The 20,620-nt window shown below is 41.0% G+C and overlaps 1 protein-coding gene across 1 annotated transcript in view; it reads left to right on the forward strand.

Moving 5' to 3' along the window:
- Positions 1–762: 762 nt before the first annotated feature.
- LOC133803738 (RNA cytidine acetyltransferase 1-like) overlaps positions 763–20,620 on the forward strand; it is a 32,597-nt gene continuing 12,739 nt past the window's right edge. Inside the window, exons 1-8 of the mRNA XM_062241854.1 lie at positions 763–991; positions 1,106–1,197; positions 1,673–1,844; positions 14,594–14,716; positions 15,357–15,530; positions 15,814–15,924; positions 16,022–16,155; positions 16,244–16,337. Coding sequence (XP_062097838.1) covers positions 887–991; positions 1,106–1,197; positions 1,673–1,844; positions 14,594–14,716; positions 15,357–15,530; positions 15,814–15,924; positions 16,022–16,155; positions 16,244–16,337 — 1,005 coding nt within the window. The 5' untranslated portion in view covers positions 763–886. The remainder of the gene's footprint in view (positions 992–1,105; positions 1,198–1,672; positions 1,845–14,593; positions 14,717–15,356; positions 15,531–15,813; positions 15,925–16,021; positions 16,156–16,243; positions 16,338–20,620) is intronic.

Raw genomic sequence — 20,620 nt, forward strand, 5'->3', positions numbered from 1 at the left:
TTATGGTGTAAAACATTTATTAATTTAAAAAAACATTTATCTTATTGTCTTAAGAAGGCATTAAGATCCTTAATTTTTCATTTTTCAATTTAAAAAAATTGAGGATGGTAAGTAGAGAGTTCTTTTCTTCTTCTTCTTTTGGTATATTTAGATAAGATTTTGATGTATTAAGTTGAAGTATTACTTTCTTTAGTGACTACTATTATTCTTTCGTAGCTACTCTGTTAAATACATCAATATTCATATCTCATCTTAATTATTGAATAAGAAAATTCAATTACAACTATATGTAATTATATATAAATTGTACGTTTTCTGAAAACAGGGCAAAAATAAATTAATAACACTATTGTAGACCTACACGAAAATTCGGGTATAATAGAGTTTTAAATTTTATAGGGTTCATGATTTTTAAAATATTTAAACTTGAGAAATTAACATTTTTACTTACAGCTGCCCACATATTTTAAAGTTAAATGGCTCATGTACAATCATTAACTAAATACGAACAGTAAAATTGAATATATAAAAATTACATTACCGTATAAATGAAATAATGTACATAAAAATGTAATAATTTAATTAACAAGGTAAAAATGGATAAACTCTCTTAAAAACCGTATATAAGGTAATTTCCCAAAAAGGAAACCCCAAAACTGCTTTTTCTAAACATATGCTATTATTATTAATAAATTTTCCCTTAAAAAATAATAATTAATTTTATATAAATAAATAATTATTTCAGTTCAAAACCTCGCTCATAAACCCTAAAACAAACACTTCAAAAGAGGGAGGCAGACCAGAACAGAATAGAAGAGAAGGCTAAAAAATCACGACCAAGAAGAAGAAGAAGAAGAAGCTCTGCTCTGAATTGATATTCTGAAGAATGAAGCTCAAGGTGGACGACCGCATCAGAACCTTAATCGAGAATGGTGTCAAGACCAGACACCGCAACATGTTCATCGTCGTCGGCGACAAGTACCTTGACACGGTTCTCTCTCTATCTTTCTCATTCTCTATACTTATAGTTTTGGAAGAATATCTAGTGGATTAAAAAGCTAGAATTTCGTGCTTTGCTTTAGCTAGACTGTTGATTTTTGTTCAGGTTAAGAATCTTCACTACATACTGACTAAGGCGGCTGTAAAGTCGAGGCCTTCTGTGTTGTGGTGTTACAAGAACAAGCTTGAGATCAGCAGGTTTTTTTTTATTTATTTATTAAAGACTTATGCTTTGTTAAAAGGGAAACTCAAGTGTCTGTGGTCCGGTCCGTATATGAAGTGGGGGTATCTCTTGTTTGAATGTTTATGTAACAATTTTTTTTTTCAAAATTTGGATGGTTTTGCTTGGAAGTTAAAGGAATGTGAATTAATAAGCCAAGGAGATGTTCATAATATGATCAATTATTTTTAGGCACGAAAGACTGAATTTGGAGGCTAAGAGGCATTTTAGAGGCTGTAAATTGTTATGTTACTCTTAGTTCATATGCCGAAGATTGTTTGTGTTGTGGTGAAGAAACAAAATTTTAATTAATGAAAAGAACAAAAAGGACATCAAGGCTAGGCTCCTACGTGACTTTTGAACTATATTTTCAAGAAATGGTTAGCTGTACTGAAAGTTAGCAATATCTCTTTAGTTCCCTGCCTGATTAATATAGTTGACTACCTGATGCAGTCACAAGAAAAAGCGTGCAAAGCAGCTAAAACGGCTAATGCAGAGTGGGTTGCAGGATGCTGAGAAGGCTGATTCTCTTTCCCTTTTTCTCGAAACTGCGGGGTTGACATACTGTTTGTACAAGGATTCAGAAAAAGTTCTGGGTAACACTTTTGGGATGTGTGTGCTTCAGGTAAGTTGCAAAACATCACTGTCTATGCTATTATATGCTGTAAACACCATTCTTTCATATTATCGCTTTAGTCCCAAGTTGAAGATATTGTCAGAGAGCTTTCCTGATAAAGCAATTCTTTTGTATGAATTTGCACAAGGGTTTTATGATGTTAGGACAAAGTAACAAATTCTTGTAATCCTGTACTTCCCATTGCACTTTTATTCAGTAGTATACCCCTCAATTAAGGAAATTGTGAACTTTTATCCTAAAATAAAACTTTATTCTTTTTAGCAACGATTATGATAGGATTGTCCTGTCAATTGGTTAGCCAAAAAGTAGAAATAGCAAAGAGAATGAATGAAAAATTGTTTCTGTATTGCAAAACCAGGTATTCGAGAGCCTGGCCTCTCCAAATGGGAAATACAATCCTACCAATTTCTTCCTACCACAATCAACTTTCTCTCTCCCTTTTATACACTACCCCTACGGGTATTAGTGTGTACCTTACACCCACCCAAACTCTTCTCACACAACTAACTCATAACCAACTCTAATACAAATAATCAGCTGCTGCCAGCCTACCTTAGGTCCTCCTATTCTTTCTAGCATACACATAGGTAAGGGGTGGCTTATCAATACCGCCTGCCAAAAGTTTCACCTTGTCCTCAAGGTGGAATTCAGGAAATTGTTTTTGGATCACATGGAAATCCTTCCAAGTGGCTTCGAATTCTGACAAATTCACCTACTTTATTAGCGCTTGCGGTGCTTCTTTGTGAGTTCCTGGCCACACCTCCAACACTGATTCCGGTTCTAGTATCCACTCCAAATCTGATGTCAACCTAGGTGGCAAGGCTGTGGCTTGCTGGTTTGGTCCGAGAGCCGCTCTAAGCAGCAAAACATGAAAAATAGGGTGTATAGTGGCATCAGAAGGAAGCTGGAGGCGGTATGCTGCGTTGCCAATACGTTCTAATACCAGAAAAGGGCCAAAGAAACACAGAGACAACTTCTCATTGACGTGCTTGGTGACTCAACGTTGACGATAAGGCCTTAATTTGACATAAACCAAATCACCAACTACATACTGCACATCTCTCCTCTTCCGATTAGCTTGTACCTTCATCTTTTGCTGGGCTCGGTGCAAATTCAGTTTCAGCAACGCTAAAATATCATCCTGGTCTTGAAGATTCTGCTCTACCGCCGAGACCTTGATACTAGCCGGTTCAAATCGCAACAAAGGAGGGGGGTCTCTATGATAGAGTGCACGAAAAGGGGTCATCCCAGTTGAACAGTGAAACAAGGTATTATACCAATATTCTGCCCAAGGCAGCCACTTGACCCAATGAGCAGGCTTTGAACTGACAAAACAACGAAGATAAGTCTCTAAACAACGATTTACCACCTATGTTTGCCCATCGGATTGAAGGTGGTAAGCTGTACTCTTTCAAAATCGTGCCTTGTAACCGAAAGAGCTCCTTCCAAAATAGACCGAGGAAGATCTTGTCGCGATCGGATACAATTGAACGGGGTATGCCATGGAGCTTAACAACCTCTCGCACAAACACTGTCGCCACAGTAACAGCGAAGAAGGGATGACGGAGTGGTATAAAGTGACCATACTTGCTCAAGCGGTCCACCACCACAAAAAGAGTCAATCCCATTCGACTTTGGTAGCTTATCAATAAAATCCATAGATATATCCTCCCAAACTTGCTCCGGAATTGGTAATGGCTGCAATAGACCTGTTGGCGACTGAGCGAGATACTTGTTCTGCTGGCAAATGGCACATTCAGTGACAAATTTCTGTACATCTTTCCTCATGCCACGCCAATACAAATCCGTTACTATACGCTAAAAAGTTTTGAACACTCCGGAATGCCCTCCCACGTTGCTACTGTGATATTCATGCAGAAGTAACCGAATGAAAGGAGAAGAAGAAGAAGAAGGTATCACCAATCGACCTCGGAATTTAAGGCAGCCTTGCACCAAGGAGTACCCCTAGCTTGCTGTCCAGCTGCTAACTCATTCATTACCTTGGACAATGTTGGATCAGCGGCTATATGCGCCTATAAATTAGGAATTGGCAGCACGGTTGGGACAGAAATGGCAGCAAGAGAAACTTCACAGTGCATGCGAGACAAAGCATCAACAGCTCTATTTTCCAAACTTGGTTGATATTGGATATCAAAATCATACTCCAATATTTTCGTGAGCCATTTTTGATGCTCCAAAGCCACTAATCGTCGCTCCAGCAAGTATTTCAAACTTCGCTGATCCATTCTTACTAGAAATTTACGCCCCAACAAATAAGGGCACCACTTTTGAATAGCTAACACTATTGCCATCAACTCCCTCTCATAGATAGACTTCGTACGAGCTCGAGATGATAAAACCCGACTGAAATAGGAAATAGGATACCCATTTTGCATTAGGACAGCCCCTAAACCAGCCCCCGACGCATCTGCTTCCACAATAAATGGTACCGAAAAATCTGGCAAGGCTAATACAAGAACTGAGCACATTGCTTGTTTCAAGTGAAGGAAAGCCTCATGAGCCTCTTGTGTCCAGCCATATGCATCCTTACGTAACTGATCTGTAAGAGGCTTTGCAATGCTACCATACCCTTTTACAAATTTTCGGTAATAGATCGGGAGTCCTAGGAAACCTTGTAACTCCTTGATTGACTTCAGTGTAGGCCAATTTTCCATGGCAGCCAGCTTACTTGGGTCAGCAGCTACCCCTGGGCCGAAATAACATGACCCAAATACTCCACTTGCTCCTGTGCAAACATACATTTCTTCTTATTGGCATAAAGACTACAGTGGTGAAGGCGTTCCAACACCAAGGCTAAGTGGTGTAAATGGTCTTCCAATGATGGGCTGTAAATCAGAATGTCATCAAAGAATACCAACACAAACTTCCTCAAGAAATCGCGAAACACCTCATTCACAAGGGCTTGGAACGTTGCTGGGGCATTAGTGAGGCCGAAGGGCATTACTAGAAATTCAGAGTGCTCCTCATGTGTGTGGAATGCAGTCTTTTCCACATCTCGAGCCATGACTCTAATTTGGTGATATCCCGACTTCAAATCCAGCATGGTAAACACCTTCGCACCATGAAGCTCATCCAATAGCTCTTCAATAACCAAAATTGAGAATTTGTCTGCCACTGTTGCGCGATTTAAAGATCTATAATCTACACAAAAACGCCAACTCCCATCCTTCTTAACAAGCAGCACCGGACTAGAAAATGGACTAGTGCTTGGCTGTATAATCCCTGCGTGTAGCATCTCTGTTATAGGTTGCTTAATCTCATCCTTCTTAACTTGTGCATATCGGTATGGTCGAACTGAAATCGGGCCTGTTCCCGCTCTAAGGTTAATGGCATGCTCCTGAGACCGAGTGGGTGGCAAACCTAATGGCATCTCAAAGACTGACTGGAATTTTTGAAGCACCGAAGCTACTGATGGTAGAATTGGCTGCTGTGAACCCTCTGCCTCTTCGGAGAAAGCCCCAAACTGCACCCAAAAGCCATGTGCTTCCCGTTCCATTGATAAGATCATTGCCTTGAGCGAAATCGGAGATTTGCATAGACTTGGATCCCCTTGCAAAGTGACCCATGCCCCTGCCATTTCGAACTTCATCACCATCGTCCTCCAATTTACTTGCATATCACCAAGGGTCTCCAACCACTTGATTCCGAGAATCACATCAGTCCCCCCCAAGTTCTAGTGGCAAAAAATTAGTGACAACCCTTAGAGCTCCCAAATCCAACTCCACCTGAGCGCGTATATCCTTTGTTTTGACCTTTCCCCCCGTTTCCAAAAGTACCTCGTAACATGTGGTAGCTGTGATAGGAATCCTTGTTGCTGAGACCACCTCCATGGCAATAAAAATTGTGGGTCACCCCACTATCTATCAAAACAGTCACTGGCTGCTGTCCAATGTGCCCAACAAGTTTCATAGTGTGCGCAGAAGAAATGCCCACCAATGAATTTAAAGAAAGGGTCACCAAAGTCTCCTCAATTACCATAGTTTCACCTTAATATGGGGATGGAGGTGGTGATTCCTCCATGTTCAACGATTCCTCTTCATCTGACATCAACTAAACTTGCAAAAACTTCTGCTCACATTCATGACCACGGTGAAATGAGCATTTTCTTAAGGAATGATCCAAGGTGAAGGAAGAATGGCAGCAATTTGTCTTGGAAGAAGAGAGAAGTGTTTGGCTTAAATTAAAGTGTCAATGGGATAAGGAAGGGGATGTTAATTCTAGGCTTCTTCACAATATTCTTAGTGCTCGGAAAGCTAAAAACTTCATTTCAAGGATTGAACAAGATGATGGAACGGTTTTGGTTAATGACGCGGATATTAAAAAGGCTATTGTGGGTATTCATTCTTCTCTGTACACGTCGGTCTACAGAGAGTGGATTGGGGTGGATGGGATCTTTTGGGAACCTATTTCATCTGTTTTGGCTTCCTTAATTGAGCGGCTTTTCTCTAAGGAAGAAGTAAGACAGGCAGTAGGCAGTGTTTGATTGTGATGGATCCAAGACACTGGGGCTAGATGGTTTCTCTATGGCAGTTTATCAGGAAAATTGGGACATTGTGAAGAGCGACCTGATGACAGTCCTTCATGGGTTTTTTAAGGATGGAGTTATTCATGGGAGGGCCAATGAAACCTATATTTGCCTTATTCCTAAGAAAATCAATAACTGTTGTGTGAGGGATTATAGGCCTATTAGACTTGTTACTAGTCTATATGAAATTATTTCAAAAGTGTTGGCTTACAGACTTTGAGGTGTTTTGTTCGACACAATAGCGGAAACTCAATGAGCTTTTGTAGAAGGTTGGCAGATTTTGGACATAGTTTTGGTAGCAAATGAGGCGGTGGAGGAGTATAGGAGTAAGGGTAGAAAGGGTTGGGTGTTCAAAATTGACTTTACAAAAGCTTATGATTGTGTGGATTGGGGATTCTTGTATTTTCTTTTGTATAAAAAAGGATTTGGAGATGTTTGGAGGCGATGGATGCAAGGATGCTTGTCCTCTATGCCTTTCTTTGTGTTTATAAATGGGTGTCCTAGGGAAAAATTTAAGGATTCGAGGGGTCTTCGTGAAGGGGATTCCTTGTCCCCTTGTTTACTTTGGTGGTGGATGTATTGGGCAGAATGGTTGATAAAGCTAAAAGTAGTTTGACATTTAGAGAATTTACAGGGTGCAGAGATAGAGTTGACGTCAGCCATCTTCAATTTGCAGACGATACGATCTTTTTTGTTAATGATGAGGAGTCCCTGGGTGTGCTCCTTGACATTCTGAAGGTCTTCAGTGTTGTGTCTGGGCTATCAATTAATTTGCATAAATGTCAGTTGTTGGTAATAAATATATGATAGAACTTTCTTTAGACCAGAATGTTTCTATCTACAATTCAACACACCAGAGCATTAATCCCTCAAAATGATTGCTTTATTGATATTAGTGGCCAATATTACACCTAGCTTTCGAGAGGCTAGTCTCTCCATTTCAACCATTCGAGAGGGTTGTCTCTCCCAATTGAGTCAAAACTCATCTAAATCCCAGCTATCCCAAATTAGATTCTCAGCTTCCTATTTATAGGATTCGACCAATGAACAAATTACAACCCCTGCCCCCCTTATTACAGCAGCCACTAAAACAAATAAGATAATTAAAGGATAAAAATACTTAAAGACCCTTATACACTTAATAGGCCCTTTTAACAAATTAAACTTCTGCCTTATGCTCATTACGTGGCCTCCTGGTATATACTAAGTGTACTGGGGGTTTATCAATACCCCCAAATACCTTCACGTTGTCCTCAAGGTGAAACAAAGGGAATTGATCATGGATGGTGGCAACCGGCTCCCATGTAGCTTCAAAGGCTGGCAGGTGCTTCCATTTAATGAGGACTTCTGAGGGAGTAGTAGCAACAGCAGTAGGGAAGCGGACGTCCAAAATAGCTTCGGGTTGCATTTGAAGTTCCAAATTAGCTGTTAATTGAGGGGGAATAGTAGGTGTGGCTGGTGAGGACCTGATGGCTCGACGGAGCTGAGAGATGTGGAAGATGGGATGAATGCGGGCCTGGTCCAGAAGTTGGAGCTTGTAAGCGACGGGACCAACTCGCTGAATGATGGGAAAAGGTCCATAGTACCTTGCTGAAAGTTTGTCATTGGAGCGTTGGGCAAGGGACCGTTGACGGTAGGATCTTAACTTGAGATATACTTGCTCCCCAACAACAAACTCATCTGGTCGGCGCTTTAAATTAGCTTGTAGCTTCATTCTGTGTTGGGCTCGAAGGAGATGCATTCGGAGGTCATCGAGGATGGCATCACGAGATTCAAGTAACTCGTCAACCGATGATACTATGGCAGTACCTTTTTTGTAAGGTATGAGAGGTGGGGGGTCACACCCATATAATGCTCGAAAAGGGGTACTCTTTAGTGAAGAATGGTAGGAGGTATTGTAAGAGTACTCTGCCCAAGCAAGCCATTTGGACCATTGTTTAGGTTGCTGGCAAGAAAAACACCGTAAATATGTCTCAAGGCAGTGATTTAACACCTCGGTTTGTCCATCCGTCTGAGGGTGGTAAGCAGTACACTTTTTTAAAATCGTTCCTTGCAACTTTAAAAGATGACTCCAAAATAGGCTAAGGAAGATCCGGTCTCTATCAGAAACTATGGATTGGGGCAGTCCATGTAATCTAACCACCTCTCTCATGAAAGAATCAGCTACTGTTGGAGCAGAAAAAGGGTGCTTCAGCTTGATAAAATGGGCATATTTTGAGAGACGATCTACTACCACCATTATTGTATCCCAACCTTCAAATTTTGGAAGACCCTCTATAAAATCCATTGTTACCTCGTCCCATACTTGGGCTGGAAGGGCTAGGGGTTGCAAGAGACCCGCTGGTGAGGTTGTGAGCAATTTGTTTTGCTAACAAACGGAGCAGTGTTGCACAAACTTGTGAACATCCTCTCGTAAACCCTCTCAAAACAACTCGACAGACACTCGCTTATATGTGTTTAAGCTCACCAGAATGCCCACTAAATGGGGTAGTATGAAATTCCTCCAATATTCGTGGAATCAAGGTGGACTTCTTGGGAATTACTAAGCGATTCTTATGATGAAGGAGGTCGTTGTGGACTTGGAACCCATGATGTGGTTTGCTGCCACTTTTGACATCCTCGTGTAATTGGGATAACACTGGGTCAGTTGCTATTTCTCTTGCCAACTCAAGCCATAATTGCCATTCCATGGTGACCATAGTGTCAAGGGTGGCTGGTTCAACTTGCCTAGACAAAGCATCAACCACTTTATTATGGGCTCTGGGCTTATATTCAATATCGAAGTCCATTCCCATCAGTTTCGAAACCCATTTCTGATATTCAAATCTGATTACTTGCTGTCTCAAGAGATATTTCAGGCTTTGTTGATCAGTTCTAACCACAAACTTGCGGCCCAGTAGGTAAGGACGCCATTTAGCTACTGCATAGACAAAGGCCATAAGTTCCTTTTCATATATGGATTTTTTTCTTGCTTGAACTCCCAAAACTTGACTGAAATAGGCAATCGGACGCTGGTTTTGTAAAAGAACAGCCCCTAATCTGTGGCCCGAGGCATCTGTTTCAATGACAAATGGCTCAGTGAAATCGGGTAAAGACAAAACGGGCACCTTCATCATGGCTTGTTGAAGCTGTTGGAAAGCTTGCTCCCCATTGAAATTGATCTTTCTTCAGTTGATCAGTTAATGACTGAGCTATACGGGCATAATTAGCTACAAATTTGCGATAATACCCAGTGAGGCCGAGAAACCCTCGGAGGCCATTGATGGTTTTAGGGGTTGGCCACTCCAACATGGCCGAAACTTTCTGGGGGTCAGCAGCTACCCCTTGCTGAGAGATGATATGTCCCAAGTACTCTATTTGCAGCTGACCAAAACATTTTTTTCGGTTAGCATAGAGCTGGTGCTTTCGGAGGAGCTCAAATACTTGTCTTAAGTGCTGCTGATGGAGTTCTTGTGTCTTGCTATGCACCAATATGTCATCAAAAAATACCAACATGCAATCTCGTAGTAAAGGCCGAAACACATCATTCATGAGTGATTGGAAAGTGGCTGGAGCATTGGTCCTTCCGAACTGCATGACCAGAAATTCATAGTGGCCGTGTGCGAAACGCTGTTTTATGCACATCTTCTTGCCGGACTCGGATCTAATGGTAGCCTGATTTGATGTCCAATTTAGAAAAAATTAGAGCACCGTGAAGTTCATCTAAAAGCTCATCAATAACAGGTATTGGAAACTTATATGGTATAGTTACTCTATTTAGAGTGCGGTAGTCCACACAAAATCGCCACAAGCCATCTTTCTTCTTGACAAGAAGAGCTGGGCTTGAAAAAGGGCTGGTGTTGGGCTGAATTATTTTCACCGTAAGCATGTCAGACATTAACTTTTCAATCTCATCTTTTTTAGAATAGGCATAGCGGTACGATTTAACGCTGATCGGGGCTATTCCGGGTTGTAGGATAATGGCATGCTCATGGGAACGGTTCGGGGGCAGACCTTTAGGCATTTCAAACACATCAGCAAAATCAGCAAGGATTTGAGACAAATATTCTGGTACAGTTTGACCCATATCGTTGGTATCATGGCAGGTGTAGTTGAACTCTAAAATGATGCCTTGTTGCTCAACTTGAAGAGTCTTTGCCATTGTTTTGAGAGACACCAAACACCGATCAAGTGAGGGGTCCCCTTTGATTAGAACCCTTTGTTTGCCAAGATGAAATTCCATAGTTTGCAACTTCCAGTCCACACTAGTCAGACCAAGTGTAGCCAACCATTGCAGCCCTAAGATGATATCGACACTTCCCAAATGCAAAGGCAAGAAATCGTCCCGAACATCCACGCCCTGGAAGTGTAGATTCAGATTTTTGCAAATTCCCTCACAATTCATTGAGTCTCCATTCCCCAAAGTAACCCCGTAAGCCTTAGTTTCTGAGATGGGAATGTGCAAATTGGAGACTAAAGCCTTAGAAATAAAATTATGAGTAGCTCCTGAATCGATAAGAATTACCACTTCTTTGGTACCGAGGTGTCCTTTGAGTTTCATGGTGGAATTTGTAGATAGGCCAGCCACGGATTGGAAAGAGACTTCAATTTTTTTCTGCACTTCGGTGGATTCCAGCCCCACAATCCCTTCCTCTTCCTTCTCGGAATCTTGTGTTGACTCATCTTCTTCAATATCTTCGGGTATCATAATCACTTGGAGTTCTTTCTTCTTGCAGCGATGTCCTGGAGACCACTTATCATCGCAGCGGAAACACAACCCTTTTTGTCGTTTCAATTGAATCTCGGAATCCGTAAGTTTGCAAATTTCCGTAGTTGAATTGGCGAGTGAAGTTCGGCTTGAGGGTCTTTCAGCCCTTGCTGTAGTGTCAGGAATATTCAGGCGGTTTGAGCTGGAGTAGCGCTGCCTTGTTGCCCTGTTCTTATCCTCAATATCTTGTACAATGTCCATGGCTTCATCCACATTCCGGGGTCGATGGAATCGCAATTCGGCTTTCAGCGATGGAAGTAGACCATTCATGAATGTACTTAGTTGCACAGCTGGATCCACAGCTCTTATTGGTGCCAATAACTTGATAAATTGTTTCTTGTACTATGAAACTGTCCCTTCTTGTCGAACAGTCAAGAATTGGTCGTATAATGACCCCTCGTGAGAATCACGGAAATGACGGAGCAATAATCGCTTCATTTCCTCCCAGCTATGAATCGGTCGCTTGTTACTTTCATATTGGTACCAAAGAAGGGCATCACCCGAAAAAGAGATGAACGCCGCTTTTATTTTCTCATCGTCTTCATACCCATAGCAGGTGAAGAATCTTTCAGCCTGTAGTATCCATCCATCTGGGTTTTCTCCATCAAAAGTAGGCATTTTAAGTTTTTTCAGTCAATTCTCGTGACGATATCGAGTATCGTTACGATCCTTCTCCAAATAACCCCTGGCAGCACCTTGTTGCAAACGGAATTCCGATGTCGAAGGTGTTCCCTGGCTGTGCGGCGAGGTTCATGGAGACTAGTATTGTTCGAAGGTTCAAATTTATTCGCTGACCCTTCTGTCTCATCTTTTTCCTTGCTCCCAGCAGCTGCTAGTCCTTCTTCCCTGGTTTCTTGGACCGTTCTTGATCTTTCTTGAACTTCCAATAGGGTTTTGAACTGTTGCTGAATCGTTTCTTGAAGCGATTCTTGAGGCTGTTGTTGAATCCGCAGAGCCAAATCCTGAAGCGAATCATTGAGAGAATCCTTAGAGTCTTGAAACCTCTGACTTTAGGGCCTCAAGATCCTCTTCGGACACCATTGTAGCATCACTTTTCTCTGTTGGTTTCTTAGGCATCGTGTCCGCAGTCACCACACCAAATTGATAGAACTTTCTTTAGACCAGAATGTTTCTATCTACAATTCAACACACCAGAGCATTAATCCCTCAAAATGATTGCTTTATTGATATTAGTGGCCAATATTACACCTAGCTTTCGAGAGGCTAGTCTCTCCAATTCAACCATTCGAGAGGGTTGTCTCTCCCAATTGAGTCAAAACTCATCTAAATCCCAGCTATCCCAAATTAGATTCTCAGCTTCCTATTTATAGGATTCGACCAATGAACAAATTACAACCCCTGCCCCCCTTATTACAGCAGCCACTAAAACAAATAAGATAATTAAAGGATAAAAATACTAAAAGACCCTTACACACTTAACAGGCCCTTTTAATAAATTAAACTTCTGCCTTATGCTCATTACGTGGCCTCCTGGTGTATACTAAGTGTACTGGGGGTTTATCAATATGCCTGTGGAGTTAGTAGATCGTCGGGTTAGTGAGATAGGTTGTGAAGTGGGCCAGTGGCCGATTCTGTATTTGGGTCTCCCCTTGAGAGCTTCCCCTCGATCCAGAGTATTTTGGGAGCCTGTGGTTTCGAAGTGTGCTAAACGATTGGATGGTTGGAAGAGTGGTTTTTTGTCTCGAGGTGGTAGATTGATTCTTATTCAGTCAGTTCTGTCTTCTATCCCGGTTTATTACCTATCCCTTTTCCGGATCCCTAAGAATGTAGCAGGGTTTATTGAGAAGCTGATGCGAGATTTTCTGTGGGAGGGAGCGGATCGGTCGGGGGCAGATCATTTGGTCTCTTGGCAAGAAGTCTGTAAATCTCGAAGCCATGGAGGTTTGGGTATTGGGAATCTTGAGAAGAGGAGTAAGGCTTTTCTTATGAAATGGTTATGGCGTTTTCCTTTAGAAAATAAGGCTTTATGGCATAGGGTGGTGAAGAGTAGGTATGGGGTAGATGATGGTCATTGGGACACGGGTGGAGGGGGAAGAATGTTGGCTCGTGGTCCTTGGAGAGATATTTCGGCCTTGTATGAGGAGTATAGGGGGATGGTCTGTTTCAAGGTGGGGAGGGGAGATAGGATTCGTTTTTGGGAGGATGCTTGGCTTGGCGATGCTTCCTTGCAGTCTCAATTCCCGGATTTATTTTTAGTGTCCATTGCCAAGAATTGTGTGATTAAAGACCTAGTAGTCTTGGTAGGTGAAGGGAGTTTGGGGGCCTAGGATGGAATTTGCACTTTAGGAGGAATTTGTTTGATAGGGAGGTGTCCAGTTTCGTTCAGATGATGAACATGCTTCAGGTTGTGGCTCTCCAGTCAATCTTGGAGGATAGGAGGCATTGGATTCCAGACAATGGCTCTCCAGTCAATCTTGGGGGATAGGAGGCATTGGATTCCAGACAACAGCGGGGTGTTTAATTGTAAATCCGCTTTTCATTGCTTGAGCTATGCTCATTTAGGCCCTAAGCTGGATTGGGCTAAGAATTTATGGAAGAGTGTCACTCCCCATAAATTTAAATTGTTTGGATGGTTGTTATTCTTGGATAAGTTGAATGACTACGTTAACTTGCAAAGGTGAAGATCTTTTCATTTTATGTCGCCAAATTGGTGTGTTGCTGTAAGAATGATGGGGAATCAATTTGCCATTTGTTTATGGAGTGTGTGTTTACTAGGGAGGTGTGGTTTAAAGTACTGGCTGAGTTTGGGGTCTCTTGGTGTATGCCTTCCTCTTGTTCTCAATTGTTCCTGTGCCATTTAGAGGGAGGACGGAGGGTGAGTCTTTTGTGGCAGAGTACTGTGTTGGCGACTTTTTGGGTAATTTGGCTGGCGAGGAATAGTAGGATTTTCGAAGACGTTTCTTGTACAGTGGATAATCTCTGGGATAAAATTAAGTTCTGGGTTGCCACTTGGGTGTATAGATCAAGAGATTTTGAGGGTGTTTCTTTTTTGGGTCTTTGTAGGGAGTGGAGTAGTTTGTGGTTGTAATGGTTTTTTTTAGAGTGTGAGTTGAGGGTTGTTTTCTTGAGCCTGATTGGTTTTTTGTTTTATTTTGTTCTTTTAGTTACCACGATATTCCTCCGCCATAAGTGAGGGTTCTCAATGTTATTGAGAGGAGGTCAATTTGTGATCTCTGTCTCTATTTCAAAAAAAAATAGGGGAATGATATAGATACTTAAAAATGGAGATACTTGGTGAACATTTCACTTTTTACAATGATTTTAAATTGTAAGAAGCATTTTACATTTAATAACCTATATTATTTTGTTGGAACATAAATATACTCACCTGAATCCCTGATTGAATTGTATTTTGTTATGGATCATTTACACATGTAGATATCTTTCTTGATTTTTTTCAATTATTATTTATATTTCTTTCAGGATTTTGAAGCTTTGACACCAAATCTACTTGCAAGATCGATAGAGACAGTTGAGGGTGGTGGATTGGTAATATTATTGCTTCATTCTTTATCATCGCTTACCAGCCTCTACACCATGGTTATGGTATGGATATAAACCCCTCTCATTACATTTCTTTGTTTGGATACTTGCTTCTGCTGTATGTCTTCTTATTGTCGCTAGACATTTATTGCAATGGAGTAAAAAATATTTTGAGATTTAAAATTTGAGCACTAGGTTTTAAGCTTAGTGGATTTTGTCATCTAGTACATTGCATCATAAGTTCTCTGCCAAATGTAGCGGTCTCATGGATTTCTGTTTAATAGAAATTATCTTTTAATGGTTCAACTTATCCAATGTCTCTTACTTATGTATAAGGGTTCTCACAGCTCAATCAATATTGGGCATCAATAGGCACAAGTATTGTGCTTTGACATTCTATCTTATGGGTTTTGGTAATACACGTGATAAATATTTTTATAATAAAATATAGCAGTAGCACTGCATGTTTGTCCATCTTTTTCACGCGTGCTTTACCTTTATGGAGCTCAATCAGATTGCCTTAGTTACCTCAGCATTTGTTTTATTTTCAATGACTAGTTCAGTGAAGAGGTTCCTGCCTTGAAGAAATTTCCTCTTTTTCATTTTTTGTTTTTAATTAGCTTTATGATATATTTTTTTTTTAATTTTCTATTTTTAACTTTGCACTCATGTTTTAAGTATCTAAACAACAATCTTTGTTCAGGATGTTCATGAGAGGTATCGAACTGAGTCCCATTCTGAGGCCACTGGACGCTTTAATGAGCGGTTCTTATTATCAGTTGCATCATGCAGAGCATGTGTGGTCATGGATGATGAGTTTAATATCTTACCAATTTCCTCTCATATAAAGTCAATTACACCAGTTCCTGCTAAAGAGGTAATCTTTCCCAAAATTTAATATTTGCTGGAAGGAATAAAAGTAGTGTCATGTACTTTTTTTTGTTGTAGGCTAAGATAAATTGGAAAGAAAAAAAAAAGAGAAAGGAGGGAGAGAGGGACTAATAAGAGAGATAAATAGTCACTGGGGTGTAAGTTGTTTATGTTATTAGTTCTTTTGAGGACTGTTAATTACTTGAAACAAGTGGGATTTTTGTTAGTAATTGAATATTATGATTGTGCTCGTTAAATGACCTTCTTTTTCATTTGTTTGGTGATCAAAGGACTCAGAAGGTCTATCAGAGGCAGAAAAGGATTTGAAGGATTTAAAGGAGCAACTTATTGATGATTTTCCTGTTGGTCCTTTGATAAAGAAGTGCTGTACATTGGACCAGGTAGAGATTGTTGGTTTTAAGGTCTAAATCGTCATTTCTTTGACAAATATACTGATTATTTGAGTCAATCAATAAGTGATCATTAATGATTGAATAGGGAAAAGCTGTTATCACATTTCTTGATGCAATTTTAGACAAGACACTTCGAAGCACCATTGCTTTGCTAGCTGCTCGAGGTCGTGGAAAATCAGCTGCTCTTGGTTTGGCCATTGCTGGAGCTATTGCTGCAGGGTAATTGATGTAAACTAGTTTATTAATGTGCATCAGTAGTTCTTTGATTTTTTTTCAATAGTTAAAATCCTGAACGCTAATTCTGTAGGTACTCAAATATCTTTGTTACTGCACCAAGCCCTGAGAATTTAAGAACTTTGTTCGACTTTGTTTGCAAAGGTTTTGAGGCACTTGATTTCAAGGTAATTTAGCTTCTATCTCATGGATGTTGTAATTAGTTTGTGATTTTGGGTATTGTTTGTTTTCTTAGATACTCAAGGTCAAAAGTGATTGCTATTGTTAGTAGTAGGTTGCGTGGTTAAACTGTTGCCCTTGTCTTGTCTATTCTTATGTCCAGCTGTCAGCCATTAATTTTAGGCATTTGTATTTTCTAGTTGATTTAAATATGTCAATCTAGCATGCCTAATCTTAAACCAGAGGGATCAAAATTTATCAATTTTATTTTGTATATTCAGAATTTCTGTGTTTTATTCTCTTTATCTTGAACCTTGGCATGATTTGAATTTAACATTTTTAAATGGCTTTCATACATCCTAAAAGTACAATTATAAATATCCTGAACATGTCATCTATGAGACTTGGTAAACCTGGTCCACTGTAGGTGTTACTAGTTCTCCCTTTCCCATCTTTCATTGCTTCACAGGATTTAGATTTCCAAATGGGAACTCCGTATTTCAAGATTGGAGAACTTAATAAGGGTGACAGTGGAAAGGATTTAGCACATCCTGTAAGGTGAGTCTCCCAATCAAGCTAAAGTATGAGAGAAAGTTTGAGTTTTTCACATAACCCCACTGGTTTTGTGAAGCAAAATATCCATTTCCCCACTGGAATTGGACGTAAAAATGATTCCGTTCTTGTTAATTCCAGTAACATCCCTCATCGTTATTGGAGTTTCAAAACAGAGCACAAGGTATTCATGGCACTTTGACCAACGACGGTGGGGCAGTCCGATTGTGTGAAAGAACAAGGTTATCTGGATTCGAGATTAGGCTGTCCTTAGAAGGCGCAAGGTGGTTGGTTGATGAGATAAGGCGTTTGTTGGGCTCGAAGGATGCCAATAGGAAAGGTTTCAGAAGCGTTTTCAGGAACAATAACCAGAGGGTGACAATGGAATGTTTCAGAAATATCAGAGGAGTTTTTCTCAAAGTTTCAACCTTTATTCATAGTGCTATTAGATGCGTCATTATCCCGGATGAAGGTTGGGAATCTTGCTGGATGGAACTGAATAATTGCCTTCTGGGTTCGGTTGGGAGACAGACAGGATTCAACCAGAAGGAGCTGCATCAAAAAGCTAGCCATTCTAAGAAGTCGTGGGCCTCCGTGGTAGCAGGGAAGGAAGAGAAGGAGATTGATGATAAGCTTAGAAGTCGAGCCAGTCAATTCTTTTCGGGAAAAAAGGGACATGCAGTGCTGGTGTTTCGCAGCAAAAGCCAGCTTCAGTGGAAGAAATTTTTTGAAGGATTACAGGAAGTTCTAGGAGTCAAGGTGGATTCAACTTTTGTGTCTGATGATAGAGTGATTATTTGGTGCCCTCATAAAGGCTTACAACAGGAACTAATTCGTAGAAGGGAGATCACTATTGCAAACATGCAGATTTCTTTTCAACCTTGGAATTGGAATAATCAGGTGGCAAATAGGAAAGTCAGTTGTTTCAAAAATTGGATTGGGATCGAAGGCATCCCTCTCAATATCTGGAATACTCACGTGTTCAAGGTCATTGGGACTCTTTGTGGTGGTTTAATGGCAGTGGACAAAGGTTCTTTAGAGATGAGAGATATTTCTTTTGCGCGGCTGAGAATGTTTGGAGATTCCAATGGCTTCATTCCGGGTTCAATCTCCCTGCCGTATGAAGGAAGCAGCATAGTTTTAAAGTTGTTCAACCTGGATGATCAGCCTTTACAATCCAAAGTTGGTGACCGAAATTTGGGGTTAAGGAAGTGGTTGTCGACAGAGGAGTACAGTTTGAGGATAATCAAGGAAAATCAAAGATTCAGGAGGAAAATCTGGGTTAGAAAAATAACCCAGGTTCCGGTGGCTGCGTCTGAGTTTCCGACGGCGCCGACAGAGGTTCAGAAGGAGGGATGCCCAGATGTGGTGGCGCCGTGGTCAAGAGGTGCAGCGGTTGAGGTGTTGCCGGAGATCAATCAAAGCGTTTCCCAGTTGATAGTGGCATTTAATTCGGATCCGGAAATCCAAGAGGCAGATCGCGGGAAAACAGGGAGGGTTACGCTCAAATCTTGCTATTCTTTAAAGACTATTTTCAGACCTATCCATCTCAGAAAATGAAGGAGAGGGCACGTGTTTAAGATATTTTTTTTCTGATCCCACGTGTCCAAAAAGGAATTTTAAAATTGCCTTTTTTGTTGGACATTTGGGCTGGGCCTTGTCTTTGGAAAACAGGGCCTTCTCTTTTAAAATTATTTTAACCCATATAAGGGCTCTCTTCAATCCAACCGACTTTGGGGTGGGCTGCCAGCCATGGAGGGATTTAAAAACTAATAGGAACAGGCCCACTCGAAAAATTAGAAGCCCCAAACCTTGTGAGGCCTTTGGCAAGGGGAGAGTTTCTCTTTGGACAGATCAGTCAGTTTAGGCAGTTGGCCGTGGGGTTGTTTCTCTTCAACAGTCAGAAAAGGAAGAGACTAGCCTTGAGTTTTCAACTAAAAACCTTAAAGTGTATCATCGCAAGCCAAAAGGTGCTTTTCTAGTGAGTAATTCTCTTTTAGAAGAACAGTTAGAGACAATGATGGATACAGGACAAGATTTGGTAGAGGATGAGTTCTTTATTCCGGTGGAAGATGGTCCTTTGGAAATTTGTAGTTCAGAGGAGGAGGATTTAGACTTGGACTCTGTTGTTGACAAGGAGGATATGGAAGATATCGTAGTCCAAGCTAGAAGGTTGTGGTGCGAAGAAGAGGAAGGGGTAAGTTCTGAGGTAATGCTGGATCCTGGTTTTGAGGAAGAGGGCGTGGGTTTTGACAAGGAGGATATGGAAGATATCGTAGTCCAAGCTAGAAGGTTGTGGTGCGAAGAAGAGGAAGGGGTAAGTTCTGAGGTAATGCTGGATCCTGGTTTTGAGGAAGAGGGCGTGGGTTTAGAGGCAAGTACTGTGGAAGAGGCGGACAGCCCTCAAGATCTTTCAAGGCTTGTTCCGGTGATGGAGTCTTATGGAATTTCTTTACTTCCTAGTTATCCTGGGGAGGAAGTGAAAGGAAGCCCTTCATCTTTGCCTAAGAAGAGTGCACGTGAACTCAAGAAACTTGAGTTTAATGTGAATTATGAGAATAGGAGAATGTTTGGGTGTCGTAAGTTCTCATGAAGATTTTATCATGGAATGTAAGGGGAAGTGGTAATAAAGAGAAGCGGAGGGCGATAAAAGAATCTATTTGCAAGGTCAATCCTGACCTTATTGTGCTTCAAGAGGTGAAAAAGGTTAAAATAGACAGGAGTTTCATAGGTAGTATTTGGAGGTCCAGATTTAAAGCTTGGATTTATCAGCAGCCTTTGGGTAGGTCAGGCAGGACATTAGTTGTTTGGGATACCCGTAGTGTTTCTGTTTCGAATTCCTTGGTTGGGGAGTTCACCGTTTCCATTCGTATTGAAGCTGAGGGTAAGTTCCCTTGGTGGTTCACCGGTGTTTATGGGCCCATGGTTTATGGTAGAAGGGAGAGTTTTTGGGATGAGTTGGCTGGTCTACAGGTCATTTGTGGCAGTCATTGGTGCTTAGGGGGAGATTTTAATGTGGTTAGGAGAGGAGATGAAAAACTGAATAGCGTGTCCAACACTAGAAGTATGAAGAATTTTGATGCGTTGATTAGGGAGATGAACTTGGTGGATCCTAAGCTCCAAAATGGCCGTTTCACTTGGTCTAACTTCAAACAGAGGCCTATTTGCAGTAGGCTTGATAGATTTTTATTTTCGCCCTTGTGGACTGAGCTTTATCCTTTCATTCGTCAGGAGGTGTTGGTTCGCATTGTCTCAGATCATTGTCCGATTGTGTTGGATTCAAATCCTCCTTCTTGGGGTCCCAGCCCTTTCAGATTTGATAATTCCTGGCTTGAGCATAAGGATTTCAAGGTGTTTTGTCAGAAGTGGTGGAACTCGTCTAAGATGAAGGGGTGGCCGGGATATGGGTTCATGGAAAAGCTTTCATTGGTTAAAGACAAAGTTAAGGGGTGGAGTAAGGAGGTTTTTAGTTCAAGATCCTTGCTTAAACATTCACTGGAAAGAAGGATGTTCGAGTTGGATAGGTTAGAGGAAGGTGGACTTAGGAATGATCAACTTCTTTCGGAGCGAAGGAAGATTAAGGAAGAATGGCACCAAGTTGTTTTTGAAGAGGAGAGAGGAGTTTGGTTTAAGTCGAAATGTCAATGGGCCAAACAAGGAGATTCTAATTCCAAGCTCTTTCATAGTATCCTTAGCGCTCATAAAGCTAGAAATTTCATCTCTCGAATTGAGCAAGAGG

The sequence above is a fragment of the Humulus lupulus genome, chromosome 1 (assembly GCF_963169125.1).
Source record: "Humulus lupulus chromosome 1, drHumLupu1.1, whole genome shotgun sequence".
NCBI lineage: Eukaryota > Viridiplantae > Streptophyta > Magnoliopsida > Rosales > Cannabaceae > Humulus > Humulus lupulus.